This window comes from Heterodontus francisci, chromosome 7, assembly GCF_036365525.1.
Source record: "Heterodontus francisci isolate sHetFra1 chromosome 7, sHetFra1.hap1, whole genome shotgun sequence".
NCBI lineage: Eukaryota > Metazoa > Chordata > Chondrichthyes > Heterodontiformes > Heterodontidae > Heterodontus > Heterodontus francisci.
Genome location: NC_090377.1, coordinates 3,976,337 through 3,992,114, shown reverse-complemented (window position 1 = coordinate 3,992,114; position 15,778 = coordinate 3,976,337). Strand labels below are relative to the sequence as shown.

Below are 15,778 nucleotides of genomic sequence, written 5' to 3'. Positions count from 1 at the left end.
TCTCTGTCCAGTGAACATCAACGCAAGCTCGAGGAACAGCATCTCATTTACCGATTAGGCCCACTACAGCCTGCCGGACTGAACATTGAGTTCAATCATTTCAGAGTGTGACTGGCCTTTTTTTATTGTTATTTTTTTAAATCATGTGTCTGCCTTAACTGGATTTTTCACGTTGTGCTTTTGGACAGAGCTGTTCATTACTCTGCCATTAACACTCTCTCTGGACTAATGCTTTGTCTTTCACCACAAGCATTAGCTCTCCCTTTGCCTTTGCCCCATGACCTTTTTGCCATTTAATCTATCCTGCCCTCTGTCCTATCACACACCTTCCCTTTTGTTCTCTTTCTCCACCCGCTTCACTTGCTTATAACCTAATACATTTCTAACCTTTGCCAGTTCTGATGAAGGGTCAGTGACCTGAAACGTTAACTCTGCTTCTCTCTCCACAGATGCTGCCAGACCTGCTGAGTATTTGCAGCACTCTCTGTTTTTATTTAAAAGTTGACACAGCCACATGAGGCGATATTAGGGCAGGTGACCAAAAGCTTGATCAGAGGTAGGTTTTAAAGAGTGTCTCAAAGATGAAGAGAGAGGCTGGGAGGTGGAGAGCTTTGGGAAGAGAATTCCAGAACTTCGGGCCCGAACAGCTGAAGGCACGGCCATCAACGGTGAAAGTCAAGGTATGCAAGAGCCAAAAATAAGCGCTCTTTCATTTTGTTGGGATCTTACTGTGCATGCTGGGTGCCATATTTATCTAAATAAGAGATGTTCCTTCCAAGTCACTGTGAGACAGTTCAATTAACATGAGATAGCCAGTGTTTTAATGTAACTCTCTCTGTTCCGTTCAGCCTGGGTTCAGCATTAGGAAGCTGTGGATGTTCTCAGGACCTGGGTTCCTGATGAGTATTGCATTCCTAGACCCAGGAAACATCGAGTCAGACCTACAGTCAGGGGCTGCGGCAGGCTACAAGGTCAGTCCAAGACTCTCATGTTTATTATGTCCATAGTGTTCACTTACTCCAGCACCGATCACCAACACTCACTGCTTTTGTTTCTTGCAGCTCCTGTGGGTCCTCCTGGGATCCACAATCCTTGGTTTGCTCCTCCAGAGACTTGCAGCCCGTCTCGGGGTGGTGACAGGACTGCACCTTGCTGAGGTCTGTCGGATTTACTATCCCAAGGTAAGAGAGAGGGATTCAGCAGGGTAAGGATCACTCACTGTGTAACAGGACAGAGTCACTGTTTATTCAGGGAGAGGATCACTCACCGTGTAACTGTACAGTTACTGTTTATTTTATTGCTGTGTGTGGAATCTTGCTGTGCGTAAATTGAGTGCTGTGTTTCCAACATCATAGCAGTGACTATATTTCTCTTTCCCGAATTCTCCCATCCCAATCTCCCATGACCCAATCCCCCCTCCTCACCACACTTTACCCAATCCCCCCTCCTCACTACCCTTTTCCCAATTCCTCCCTCCTCACCAACCTTTACCCAATCCCCCCTCCTCACGACCCTTTTCCTAATCCCCCCCTCCTCACGACCCTTTACCCAATCCCCCCTCCTCTACCCTTTTCCCAATCCCTCCCTCCTCACTACCCTTTTCCTAATCCCCCCCTCCTCACCACCCTTTTTCCCAATCCCCCCCTCCTCACCACCCTTTTCCAAATCCCCACCCCCCCCTCCTCACCACCCTTTTCCCAATCCCCCTCTCCTCACCACCCTTTTCCCAATCTCCCCCTCCTCACCACCCTTTACCCAATCCCCCCCTCCTCACCACCCTTTACCCAATATCCCCCTCCTCACCACCCTTTACCCAATCCCCCCCTCCTCACCACCCTTTTGCCAATCCCCCCTTCCTCACCACCCTTTTCCCAATCTCCCCCTCCTCACTACCCTTTACCCAATCCCTCCCTCCTCACTACCCTTTTCCTAATCCCCCCCTCCTCACCACCCTTTTCCGATCCCCCCCTCCTCACCACCCTTTTCCCAATCCCCCCCTCCTCACCACCCTTTTCCCAATCTCCCCCTCCTTACCACCCTTTACCCAATCCCCCCCTCCTCCCCACCCTTTTCCCAATCCCCCCTTCCTCACCACCCTTTTCCCAATCCCCCCCTCCTCACCACTCTTTTCCCCATCCCCCCATCCTCACTTTCCTTTTCCCCATCCCCCCCTCCTCACTACCCTTTACCCAATACCCCCCTCCTCACCACCCTTTTCCCAATCCTCCCCTCCTCACCACCCTTTACCCAGTCCACCCCTCCTTACCACCCTTTACCCAATCCCCCCCTCCTCCCCACCCTTTACCCAATCCCCCCCTCCTCCCCACCCTTTACCCAATCCCCCCCTCCTCACCGCCCTTTTCCCCATCCACCCCTCCTCACTACCCTTTTCCCAATCTCCCCCTCCTCACGACCCTTTTCCCAATCCCCCCCTCCTTACCACTCTTTACCCAATCCCCCCCTCCTCACCACCCTTTACCCAATCCCCCCCTCCTCACCACCCTTTACCCAATCTCCCCCTCCTCACCACCCTTTTCCCCATCCCCCCCTCCTCACTACCCTTTACCCAATCCCCCCCTCCTCACTGCCCTTTTCCCCATCCCCCCCTCCTCACTACCCTTTACCCAATACCCCCCTCCTCACCACTCTTTTCCCCATCCCCCCTCCTCACTGCCCTTTTCCCCATCCCCCCCTCCTCACTACCCTTTACCCAATCCCCCCCTCCTCACCACCCTTTTCCCAATCCCCCCCCCCTCCTCACCACCCTTTTCCCAATCCCCCCCTCCTCACCACCCTTTTCCCCATCCCCCCCTCCTCACCACCCTTTTCCCAATCCCCCCCCCTCCTCACCACCCTTTTCCCCATCCCCCCCTCCTCACCACCCTTTTCCCAATCCACCCCCCTCCTCACCACCCTTTTCCCCATCCCCCCCTCCTCATCACTCTTTTCCCAATCCCCCCTTCCCATTTAATGATCTACCTGAGGAGTTCTGTTGGTGATGCTTCAGTCCCATCCTCCCTTCACAGGTGAACTCCCCGGGGATTTCCAACAAGCTACAGCTCTCAGCTTCTCAATGGGCCCAATATCGGGTGCACCTTCGTCCAAACCCAAACAGGCACAGGGATCGTTTTATATTCCAATGCGGGATTTTCCCCACCGGCTTCAGGACCCCAATGTCAGGGTCAAATGCGGGTCAGAAGCCCGCACAGTGTGAGAGACATCCCCTGGCAGTGATTTTCCACGAATTGTCCAAATAGTGGCCAGAGGGCAAGCTCACCATCGAGTAAAGGCAACCGGGCTATTGAAACTGGAGAGCTAACTGGAGGCCCTCTGGCACAGAAGAAGCAGCAGACTGCCTTGATAGGAGAGAGAGAGACAGGGAGCCTCAAGATGGAGGCAAGTCCTCTCCAACTTTTTAAATAAAAAACAAAATCATCAGCTGAGCCACTATTGTGGAGGAGAGGGCCTCAAAGCCTGCCTGGAGTGCTGGGCCCCCGGTCTGCCTCTATGAGGCCACCTCCAGGCAACTGGGCTGCTCCTAGATGCCTCCAGAGGCCTGGAAACCAACTGGAAGATTCCGGTCGACCTCTGATAATAGGCCGTAAGTGGCCTTTAAGTAGCTCAACTGGCTACCTGCTGCTTGTGGGTGGGTAACCCTGCCTGACCCCATCCTGCTTCTGGGAAAATAGCCAGGGGCGGGATGGACACCAGCGAGCGGCGCAAATTTTCATTCCCACCCACTTCTGTGCTCACCCCCATTGGGGGCTTGAAATCCTGCCCTTAGTGTTAGCACAATACTAAATCACAGTTGACCCTACCTGAACTGAGCTAAAGGCCACACCCTGCACCTTCCAGCTGTCTCTGGATTGCTCTTCCCCCTCCAGAGGCACGGAAGACAAACAAACAACAAAGAATAAAGAACAGTACAGCACAGGAACAGGCCATTCGGCCCTCCAAGCCTGCACCGATCTTGATGTCTGCCTAAACTAACACCTTCTGCACTTTTGGGGCCCATATCCCTCTATTCCCATCCTATTCATGTATTTGTCAAGATGTCTCTTAAACGTCGCTATCGTATCTGCTTCCACCACCTCCCCCGGCAGCAAGTTCCAGGCACTCACCACCCTCTGTGTAAAAAACTTGCCTCGCACATCCCCTCTAAACTTTGCCCCTCTCACCTTAAACCTATGTCCCCTAGTAACTGACTCTTCCACCCTGGGAAAAAGCCTCTGACTATCCACTCTGTCCATGCCGCTCATAACTTTGTAAACCTCTAACATGTCGCCCCTCCACCTCCGTCGTTCCAGTGAAAACAATCCGAGTTTATCCAACCTCTCCTCATAGCTAATGCCCTCCAGACCAGGCAACATCCTGGTAAACCTCCTCTGTACCCTCTCCAAAGTCTCCACGTCCTTCTGGTAGTGTGGCGACCAGAATTGTAAGCAATATTCTTAGTGTGGCCTAACTAAGGTTCTGTACAGCTACAACATGACTTGCCAATTTTTATACTCTATGCCCCGACCGATGAAGGCAAGCATGCCGTATGCCTTCTTGACTACCTTATCCACCTGCTTTGCCACTTTCAGTGACCTGTGGACCTGTACGCCCAGATCTCTCTGCCTGTCAATACTCCTAAGGGATATATACTCCTAAGACAATTTGTAAATGCTGCCTCAGCAACCAAGTCAACAATCAGGATGGAACCCGGCCTCTCCTGTTAACCATGTGTTGAACATTCACGTTTGAGCATTGTGACAGAGCCACTGTTTCTGTGTTTCAGTACCCACGGATCATACTGTGGCTGATGATTGAGTTCGCCATCATTGGCTCTGACATGCAAGAGGTGATCGGCACAGCAATTGCCATCAATCTACTCTCCAATCAACGGTAAGACATGCAGTCTCATCCAAAAATCGCAACAAGAAACAAGAATATTTCAAAATCATGTTGTCAAAATGTAACAAATACAACTCACTGGGGACAATTTGTTGTAGCTCATGGGATGTGGGCGTCGATGGCCAGGCCAGCATTTATTGCCCATCCCTAATTGCCCTTGAGAAGGTGGTGGTGAGCTGCCATCTTGAACTGCTGCAGTCCATGTGGGGTAGGTACACCCACAGTGCTGTTAGGAAGGGAGTTCCAGGATTTTGACCCAGTGACAGTGAAGGAACGGCGATATAGTTCCAAGTCAGGATGATGTGTGACTTGGAGGGGAACTTGCAGGTGGTGGTGTTCCCATGTATCTGCTGCCCTTGTCCTTCTAGTTGGTAGAGATGGCGGGTTTGAAAGGTGCTGTCTAAGGAGCCTTACTGGTTTGCTGCAGTGCATCTTCAGAACATAAGAAATAGGAGCAACAGTAGGCCTTTCGGCCCCTCAAGCCTGCTCCCTCAATTAATAATATTGTGGCTGATCTGATTGTAGCCTCTACTTTATTTTCCTACCTACCACCCTCCTCCCGTCGCCCCCCCCCACCCCCCAATAACCCTTGACTCCCTTGTAGATCAAAAATCTGTCTACCTCAGCCTTGAATATATTCAATGACCCTGTCTCCACTGCTGTCTGGGGAAGAGAATTCCGAAGATTAACCACCATCTGAGAGAAGACATTCCTCCTCATCTCGGTCTTAAATGGGAGACCCCTTATTCTGAAACTGTGCCCCCTAGTTCTAGATTCCTCCACGAGGGGAAACATCCTCTCAGCATCTACCCTGTCAGGCCCTCTCAAAATCTTAAGTTTCAATAAGATCACCTCTCATTCTTCTAAACTCCAATGAGTACAGGCCCAACATGCTCAACCTTTCCACATAAGACACCCCCTTCATCCCTGGAATCAGCCTGGTGAACCTTTACTGAACTGTTTCCAAAGGAAGTATATTCCTCTTTAAATAAGGAGACTAAAACTGTACGCAGTACTCTAGGTGCGGTCTCACCAATGCCCTGTACAGCTGGAGCAAGACTTCCCAATTTTTATACGCCATCCCCCTTGCCAACATTCTATTTGCCTTCTTAATCACTTGCTATACCTGCATGCTAATTTTCTGTGATTCATGTACAAGGACATCCAGCTCCTTCTGTATTGCAGCATTCTGCAGTCTCTCTCCATGTAAATAATACTCTGCTTTTCTATTCTGCCTGCTAAGGTGAACAACCTCACATTTTCCCACATTATACTCCATCTGTCAAATTTTTGCCCACTCACTTAACCAATCTATATCTCTTTGTAGACTCTTTGTGTGCTCCTCACAACTCACTTTCCCACCCATCTTTGTATCATTCGCAACTTTGGCCCTAATACACTCGGTCCCTTCATCCAAGTCGTTAATATAGATTGTAAATAGTTGAGGCCCCAGCACTGATCCCTGTGGCACTCCACTAGTCACAGTTTGCCAACCTGAAAAAGACCCATTCATCCCAACTCTCTGTTTCCTGTTAGTTAGCCAATCCTCTATCCATGCTAATATATATTATCCCATGAGCTCTTGTGTAGTAACCTTTTATGTGGCACCTTATCGAAGGCCTTTTTGGAAATCTAAATACACTACATCTACTGGTCTCCCTTTGTCCACCCTGCTTGTTACATCCTCAAAGAACTCTAATAAATTTCCCTTTTATAAAACCACATTGACTGCCTGATTGTATTATGTTTTTCTAAATGTCCTGCTACTTCTTCCTTAATATGGACTCTAGCATTTTCCCAACGAAAGATGTTAAACTAACTGGCCTTCAGTTTCCTGATTTCTGTCTCCCTCCTTTCTTGAATAGAGGTTTTCCATCTGCTGGGACCTTTCCAGAATCTCGGGAATTTTGAAAGATTACAACCTATGCATCCATTCTCATGATAGTCACTTCTTTTCAGACCCTAGAATAAAGGTCATTAGGTCCAGGGAACTTGTCAGCTTTTAGTCTCATTAGTTTTCCTTGTACTTTTTCTCTAGCGATAGTGATTGTTTGAAGTTCCTCCCTTCCATTTTCCTCCTGATTTTCTGCTATTCTTGTGTCTTCTACTGTGAAGACAGATACAAAATACTTGTTCAAAGTCTCTGCCATTTCCTTGTTTCCCATTATTAATTCCCCAGTCTCATCCTCTAAGGGACCAACACTTAATCCAGCTACTTTCTTCCTTTTATTGTCTGTTTTTATATTTTTTGCTGGTTTACTCTCATACTCTAATTTCAGTCTCTTTTTTTCTAGTAATCCTCTGCTGGTCTCGAAATTTTTCCCAATCTTTGGGCCTACAACTAATCTTTGCAGCACTGCACTCCTTTTTGTTCAATCTTGTAGATGGTACAACTGCTGTCACTGTGCACTGGTGATGGAGGGAATGGAGATTGAGATGTATGGCTGATAGCTTTGGCTCTGTGAACATGACTGCCAGGCTGTGGCTCTGCAGAGCAGCTCAGCCAACCTGGGCACCAGCTCTGTGATATATCAGGAGTGCGAAGTTCTTATCCAAACAATGCCTGAATCAGATTCGATAGAGTGCGGCCAACTTTTTTCTTATCTTTAAGTTTGGCGTTTGTTTAAACCATTGGCTAAAACATTTCATGATTCTTTCAGGATTCCAATTTGGGGAGGAGTCATTATTACCATTGTGGACACGATCATGTTCTTGTTCCTTGACAAATATGGTACGTCATGTGTCCCCATGTTGGATGGAGCCCGCTGCGACATTTTGTTCTTGACTTCTTTCTCTTTGTCTTTGGTTCCCCAGGGTTGACTCTGCTGAGGACTGGCAGCTCTGTCTAGCTGTGTACAGTTTTGGGCTCCTCATCTATGCAAGGATATACTTGCTTTAGATGGGATGCAAAGAATATTCACGATATTGATTCCTGGGATGAGAGGGTTGTCCTATGAGGAGAGATTGAGAAGAATGGGCTCTTTGATCGATATTGATGACTTAGACTTGTGCGTAAAGGGCACAATTTCAAAAAAACACAAACATGGAAGTATTGTGAACTGTGAGGAGGACAGTGATAAACTTCAAAAGGACATATAGGCTGGGAGAATGGGCGGACAAGTGGTAGATGAAATTTAATGCAGAGAAGTGTAAATTGATACATTTTGGTAGGAAGAACAAGGAAAGGCAACAAAAAATAAAGGGTACAATTCTAAAAGAGCAGAGAGGCCGGGGGTTTATGTGTATAAATCATTGAAGGTGGCAGGGCAAGTTGAGAAAGTGTTTAGTAAGGCACAGACTGATGGACTGCAGTGGATCAAGAAGGCAGCTCACAAGCACCTTCTCAAGGGCAATTAGGGATGGTCAATAAATGCTGACATGGCCAGTGACACCCACATCCCATGAAACAAATGAAAAAAAAAGGATCCTGGATTTTTAGATCGAACCTTGGCATGCAAAAGCAAAGAAGTTATGATGAACCTTTATAAACACTCGTTCGGCCTCAATTGGAGCATTATGTCCAATCTGAGCACCACACTTTAGGAAGGATGTGACGGCATTGGAGAAGGTGCAGAAAAGATTTATGAGAATGGTTCCGGGGATGAGGAACTTCAGTTAAAAGGATAAATTGGAGAAGCTGGGACTGTTCCCTTTAGGGGAGAGAAGGTTGAGAGGAGATTTGGTAGAGGTGTTCAAAATCATGAGACGTCTAGACAGAATAGAGAGAAACTGTTCCTATCAGTGGAAGGGTTGAGAATCAGACGACACCAATTTCAGCTGCTAAGCAAAAGAACCAAAGGTGACAGAGGAAAATCCTTTTTTGACACAGTGAGTGTTTAGGATCTGGAATGCACTGTCTGAGAGTGTGGTGGAGGCAGGTTCAGTGAGTGTTTAGGATGTGGAATGCACTGTCTGAGAGTGTGGTGGAGGCAAGTTCAGTGAGTGTTTAGGATGTGGAATGCACTGTCTGAGAGTGTGGTGGAGGCAGGTTCAGTGAGTGTTTAGGATCTGGAATGCACTGTCTGAGAGTGTGGTGGAGGCAGGTTCAGTGAGTGTTTAGGATGTGGAATGCACTGTCTGAGAGTGTGGTGGAGGCAGGTTCAGTGAGTGTTTAGGATCTGGAATGCACTGTCTGAGAGTGTGGTGGAGGCAGGTTCAGTGAGTGTTTTGAATCTGGAATGCACTGTCTGAGAGTGTAGTGGAGGCAGGTTCAGTGAGTGTTTAGGATCTGGAATGAACTGTCTGAGAGTGTGGTGGAGGCAGGTTCAGTGAGTGTTTAGGATGTGGAATGCACTGTCTGAGAGTGTGGTGGAGGCAAGTTCAGTGAGTGTTTAGGATGTGGAATGCACTGTCTGAGAGTGTGGTGGAGGCAGGTTCAGTGAGTGTTTAGGATCTGGAATGCACTGTCTGAGAGTGTGGTGGAGGCAGGTTCAGTGAGTGTTTAGGATGTGGAATGCACTGTCTGAGAGTGTGGTGGAGGCAGGTTCAGTGAGTGTTTAGGATCTGGAATGCACTGTCTGAGAGTGTGGTGGAGGCAGGTTCAGTGAGTGTTTTGAATCTGGAATGCACTGTCTGAGAGTGTAGTGGAGGCAGGTTCAGTGAGTGTTTAGGATCTGGAATGAACTGTCTGAGAGTGTGGTGGAGGCAGGTTCAGTGAGTGTTTCGGATCTGGAATGCACTGTCTGAGAGTGCGGTGGAGGCAGGTTCAGTGAGTGTTTAGGATCTGGAATGCACTGTCTGAGAGTGTGGTGGAGGCAGGTTCAGTGAGTGTTTAGGATCTGGAATGCACTGTCTGAGAGTGTGGTGGAGGCAGGTTCAGTGAGTGTTTAGGATCTGGAATGCACTGTCTGAGAGTGTGGTGGAGGCAGGTTCAGTAAGTGTTTAGGATCTGGAATACACTGTCTGAGAGTGTGGTGGAGGCAGGTTCAGTGCGTGTTTAGGATCTGGAATGCACTGTCTGAGAGTGTGGTGGAGGCAGGTTCAGTGAGTGTTTTGAATCTGAAATGCACTGTCTGAGAGTGCGGTGGAGGCAGGTTCAGTGAGTGTTTAGGATCTGGAATGCACTGTCTGAGAGTGTGGTGGAGGCAGGTTCAGTAAGTGTTTAGGATCTGGAATACACTGTCTGAGAGTGTGGTGGAGGCAGGTTCAGTGCGTGTTTAGGATCTGGAATGCACTGTCTGAGAGTGTGGTGGAGGCAGGTTCAGTGAGTGTTTAGGATCTGGAATGCACTGTCTGAGAGTGTGGTGGAGGCAGGTTCAGTAAGTGTTTAGGATCTGGAATACACTGTCTGAGAGTGTAGTGGAGGCAGGTTCAGTGCGTGTTTAGGATCTGGAATGCACTGTCTGAGAGTGTGGTGGAGGCAGGTTCAGTGAGTGTTTTGAATCTGAAATGCACTGTCTGAGAGTGCGGTGGAGGCAGGTTCAGTGAGTGTTTAGGATCTGGAATGCACTGTCTGAGAGTGTGGTGGAGGCAGGTTCAGTGAGTGTTTAGGATCTGGAATGCACTGTCTGAGAGTGCGGTGGAGGCAGGTTCAGTGAGTGTTTTGAATCTGGAATGCACTGCCTGAGAGTGTGGTGGAGGCAGGTTCAGTGAGTGTTTTGAATCTGGAATGCACTGTCTGAGAGTGTGGTGGAGGCAGGTTCAGTGAGTGTTTAGGATCTGGAATGCACTGTCTGAGAGTGTGGTGGAGGCAGGTTCAGTGAGTGTTTAGGATCTGGAATGCACTGTCTGAGAGTGTGGTGGAGGCAGGTTCAGTGAGTGTTTCGGATCTGGAATGCACTGTCTGAGAGTGTGGTGGAGGCAGGTTCAGTGAGTGTTTAGGATCTGGAATGCACTGTCTGAGAGTGTGGTGGAGGCAGGTTCAGTGAGTGTTTAGGATCTGGAATGCACTGTCTGAGAGTGTGGTGGAGGCAGGTTCAGTGAGTGTTTCGGATCTGGAATGCACTGTCTGAGAGTGTGGTGGAGGCAGGTTCAGTGAGTGTTTTGAATCTGGAATGCACTGTCTGAGAGTGTGGTGGAGGCAGATTCAGTGAGTGTTTAGGATCTGGAATGCACTGTCTGAGAGTGTGGTGGAGGCAGGTTCAGTGAGTGTTTAGGATCTGGAATGCACTGTCTGAGAGTGTGGTGGAGGCAGGTTCAGTGAGTGTTTTGAATCTGGAATGCACTGTCTGAGAGTGCGGTGGAGGCAGGTTCAGTGTGTGTTTAGGATCTGGAATGCATTGTCTGAGAGTGTGGAGGAGGCAGGTTCAGTGAGTGTTTAGGATCTGGAATGCACTGTCTGAGAGTGTGGTGGAGGCAGGTTCAGTGAGTGTTTAGGATCTGGAATGCACTGTCTGAGAGTGTGGTGGAGGCAGGTTCAGTGAGTGTTTAGGATCTTGAATGTACTGTCTGAGAGTGTGGTGGAGGCAGGTTCAGTGAGTGTTTAAATCTGGAATGCACTGTCTGAGAGTGTGGTGGAGGCAGGTTCAGTGAGTGTTTAGGATCTGGAATGCACTGTCTGAGAGTGTGGTGGAGGCAGGTTCAGTGAGTGTTTAGGATCTGGAATGCACTGTCTGAGAGTGTGGTGGAGGCAGCTTCAGTGCGTGTTTAGGATCTGGAATGCACTGTCTGAGAGTGTGGTGGAGGCAGGTTCAGTGAGTGTTTAGGATCTGGAATGCACTGTCTGAGAGTGTGGTGGAGGCAGGTTCAGTGAGTGTTTAGGATCTTGAATGTACTGTCTGAGAGTGTGGTGGAGGCAGGTTCAGTGAGTGTTTAAATCTGGAATGCACTGTCTGAGAGTGTGGTGGAGGCAGCTTCAGTTTCTGTTTAGGATCTGGAATGCACTGCCTGAGAGTTTGGTGGAGGCAGGTTCAGTGAGTGTTTTGAATCTGGAATGCACTGTCTGAGAGTGCGGTGGAGGCAGGTTCAGTGAGTGTTTAGGATCTGGAATGAACTTTCTGAGAGTGTGGTGGAGGCAGGTTCAGTGAGTTTTTTGAATCTGGAATGCACTGTCTGAGAGTGTAGTGGAGGTAGGTTCAGTGAGTGTTTAGGTTCTGGAATGCACTGTCTGAGAGTGTGGTGGAGGCAGGTTCAGTGAGTGTTTAGGATCTGGAATGCACTGTCTGAGAGTGCGGTGGAGGCAGGTTCAGTGAGTGTTTAGGATCTGGAATGCACTGTCTGAGAGTGTGGTGGAGGCAGGTTCAGTGAGTGTTTAGGATCTGGAATGCACTGTCTGAGAGTGTAGTGGAGGTAGGTTCAGTGAGTGTTTAGGATCTGGAATGCACTGTCTGAGAGTGTAGTGGAGGCAGGTTCAGTGCGTGTTTAGGATCTGGAATGCACTTTCTGAGAGTGTGGTGGAGGCAGGTTCAGTGAGTGTTTTGAATCTGGAATGCACTGTCTGAGAGTGCGGTGGAGGCAGGTTCAGTGTGTGTTTAGGATCTGGAATGCATTGTCTGAGAGTGTGGAGGAGGCAGGTTCAGTGAGTGTTTAGGATCTGGAATGCACTGTCTGAGAGTGTGGTGGAGGCAGCTTCAGTGCGTGTTTAGGATCTGGAATGCACTGTCTGAGAGTGTGGTGGAGGCAGGTTCAGTGAGTGTTTAGGATCTGGAATGCACTGTCTGAGAGTGCGGTGGAGGCAGGTTCAGTGAGTGTTTAGGATCTTGAATGTACTGTCTGAGAGTGTGGTGGAGGCAGGTTCAGTGAGTGTTTAAATCTGGAATGCACTGTCTGAGAGTGTGGTGGAGGCAGGTTCAGTGAGTGTTTAGGATCTTGAATGTACTGTCTGAGAGTGTGGTGGAGGCAGGTTCAGTGAGTGTTTAAATCTGGAATGCACTGTCTGAGAGTGTGGTGGAGGCAGGTTCAGTGAGTGTTTAGGATCTGGAATGCACTGTCTGAGAGTGTGGTGGAGGCAGGTTCAGTGAGTGTTTAGGATCTGGAATGCACTGTCTGAGAGTGTGGTGGAGGCAGCTTCAGTGCGTGTTTAGGATCTGGAATGCACTGTCTGAGAGTGTGGTGGAGGCAGGTTCAGTGAGTGTTTAGGATCTGGAATGCACTGTCTGAGAGTGTGGTGGAGGCAGGTTCAGTGAGTGTTTAGGATCTTGAATGTACTGTCTGAGAGTGTGGTGGAGGCAGGTTCAGTGAGTGTTTAAATCTGGAATGCACTGTCTGAGAGTGTGGTGGAGGCAGCTTCAGTTTCTGTTTAGGATCTGGAATGCACTGCCTGAGAGTTTGGTGGAGGCAGGTTCAGTGAGTGTTTTGAATCTGGAATGCACTGTCTGAGAGGGCGGTGGAGGCAGGTTCAGTGAGTGTTTAGGATCTGGAATGAACTTTCTGAGAGTGTGGTGGAGGCAGGTTCAGTGAGTTTTTTGAATCTGGAATGCACTGTCTGAGAGTGTAGTGGAGGTAGGTTCAGTGAGTGTTTAGGTTCTGGAATGCACTGTCTGAGAGTGTGGTGGAGGCAGGTTCAGTGAGTGTTTAGGATCTGGAATGCACTGTCTGAGAGTGTGGTGGAGGCAGGTTCAGTGAGTGTTTAGGATCTGGAATGCACTGTCTGAGAGTGTAGTGGAGGTAGGTTCAGTGAGTGTTTAGGATCTGGAATGCACTGTCTGAGAGTGTAGTGGAGGCAGGTTCAGTGCGTGTTTAGGATCTGGAATGCACTGTCTGAGAGTGCGGTGGAGGCAGGTTCAGTGAGTGTTTAGGATCTGGAATGAACTTTCTGAGAGTGTGGTGGAGGCAGGTTCAGTGAGTTTTTTGAATCTGGAATGCACTGTCTGAGAGTGTAGTGGAGGTAGGTTCAGTGAGTGTTTAGGATCTGGAATGCACTGTCTGAGAGTGTGGTGGAGGCAGGTTCAGTGAGTGTTTAGGATCTGGAATGCACTGTCTGAGAGTGCGGTGGAGGCAGGTTCAGTGAGTGTTTAGGATCTGGAATGCACTGTCTGAGAGTGTGGTGGAGGCAGGTTCAGTGAGTGTTTAGGATCTGGAATGCACTGTCTGAGAGTGCAGTCGAGGCAGGTTCAGTGAGTGTTTTGAATCTGGAATGCACTGTCTGAGAGTGTAGTGGAGGCAGGTTCAGTGAGTGTTTTGAATCTGGAATGCACTGTCTGAGAGTGTGGTGGAGGCAGGTTCAGTGAGTGTTTAGGATCTGGAATGCACTGTCTGAGAGTGCGGTGGAGGCAGGTTCAGTGAGTGTTTTGAATCTGGAATGCACTGTCTGAGAGTGTGGTGGAGGCAGGTTCAGTGAGTGTTTTGAATCTGGAATGCAATGTCTGAGAGTGTAGTGGAGGCAGGTTCAGTGAGTGTTTTGAATCTGGAATGCACTGTCTGAGAGAGTGGTGGAGGCAGGTTCAGTGAGTGTTTAGGATCTGGAATGCACTGTCTGAGAGTGTGGTGGAGGCAGGTTCAGTGAGTGTTTAGGATCTGGAATGCACTGTCTGAGAGTGCGGTGGAGGCAGGTTCAGTGAGTGTTTAGGATCTGGAATGCACTGTCTGAGAGTGTGGTGGAGGCAGGTTCAGTGAGTGTTTAGTATCTGGAATGCACTGTCTGAGAGTGTGGTGGAGGCAGGTTCAGTGAGTGTTTAGGATCTGGAATGCACTGTCTGAGAGTGCAGTCGAGGCAGGTTCAGTGAGTGTTTTGAATCTGGAATGCACTGTCTGAGAGTGTAGTGGAGGCAGGTTCAGTGAGTGTTTTGAATCTGGAATGCACTGTCTGAGAGTGTGGTGGAGGCAGGTTCAGTGAGTGTTTAGGATCTGGAATGCACTGTCTGAGAGTGCGGTGGAGGCAGGTTCAGTGAGTGTTTTGAATCTGGAATGCACTGTCTGAGAGTGCGGTGGAGGCAGGTTCAGTGAGTGTTTTGAATCTGGAATGCAATGTCTGAGAGTGTAGTGGAGGCAGGTTCAGTGAGTGTTTTGAATCTGGAATGCACTGTCTGAGAGTGCGGTGGAGGCAGATTCAGAGAGTGTTTGGGATCTGGAATGCACTGTCTGAGAGTGTGGTGGTGGCAGGTTCAGTGAGTGTTTAGGATCTGGAATGCAATGTCTGAGAGTGTAGTGGAGGCAGGTTCAGTGAGTGTTTTGAATCTGGAATGCACTGTCTGAGAGAGTGGTGGAGGCAGGTTCAGTGAGTGTTTAGGATCTGGAATGCACTGTCTGAGAGTGTGGTGGAGGCAGGTTCAGTGAGTGTTTAGGATCTGGAATGCACTGTCTGAGAGTGCGGTGGAGGCAGGTTCAGTGAGTGTTTAGGATCTGGAATGCACTGTCTGAGAGTGTGGTGGAGGCAGGTTCAGTGAGTGTTTAGTATCTGGAATGCACTGTCTGAGAGTGTGGTGGAGGCAGGTTCAGTGAGTGTTTAGGATCTGGAATGCACTGTCTGAGAGTGCAGTCGAGGCAGGTTCAGTGAGTGTTTTGAATCTGGAATGCACTGTCTGAGAGTGTAGTGGAGGCAGGTTCAGTGAGTGTTTTGAATCTGGAATGCACTGTCTGAGAGTGTGGTGGAGGCAGGTTCAGTGAGTGTTTAGGATCTGGAATGCACTGTCTGAGAGTGCGGTGGAGGCAGGTTCAGTGAGTGTTTTGAATCTGGAATGCACTGTCTGAGAGTGCGGTGGAGGCAGGTTCAGTGAGTGTTTTGAATCTGGAATGCAATGTCTGAGAGTGTAGTGGAGGCAGGTTCAGTGAGTGTTTTGAATCTGGAATGCACTGTCTGAGAGTGCGGTGGAGGCAGATTCAGAGAGTGTTTGGGATCTGGAATGCACTGTCTGAGAGTGTGGTGGTGGCAGGTTCAGTGAGTGTTTAGGATCTGGAATGTACTGTCTGAGAGTGTGGTGGAGACAGGTTCAGTGTGTGTTTAGGATCTGGAATGCAATGTCTGAGAGTGTGGTGGAAGCAGGTTCAGTGAGTGTTTAGGATCTGG

The 15,778-nt window shown here is 49.0% G+C and overlaps 1 protein-coding gene across 2 annotated transcripts in view; it reads left to right on the top strand.

Annotated features, from left to right (window-relative positions):
* Window positions 1–15,778, top strand: part of LOC137371813 (natural resistance-associated macrophage protein 1-like) — a 102,502-nt gene that overhangs the window by 29,784 nt on the left and 56,940 nt on the right. For both annotated transcript variants that reach the window (XM_068034705.1, XM_068034704.1), the window contains exons 4-7: window positions 849–971; window positions 1,062–1,181; window positions 4,781–4,887; window positions 7,557–7,627. In XM_068034705.1, the coding sequence (XP_067890806.1) occupies window positions 849–971; window positions 1,062–1,181; window positions 4,781–4,887; window positions 7,557–7,627 (421 nt within the window). The remainder of the gene's footprint in view (window positions 1–848; window positions 972–1,061; window positions 1,182–4,780; window positions 4,888–7,556; window positions 7,628–15,778) is intronic.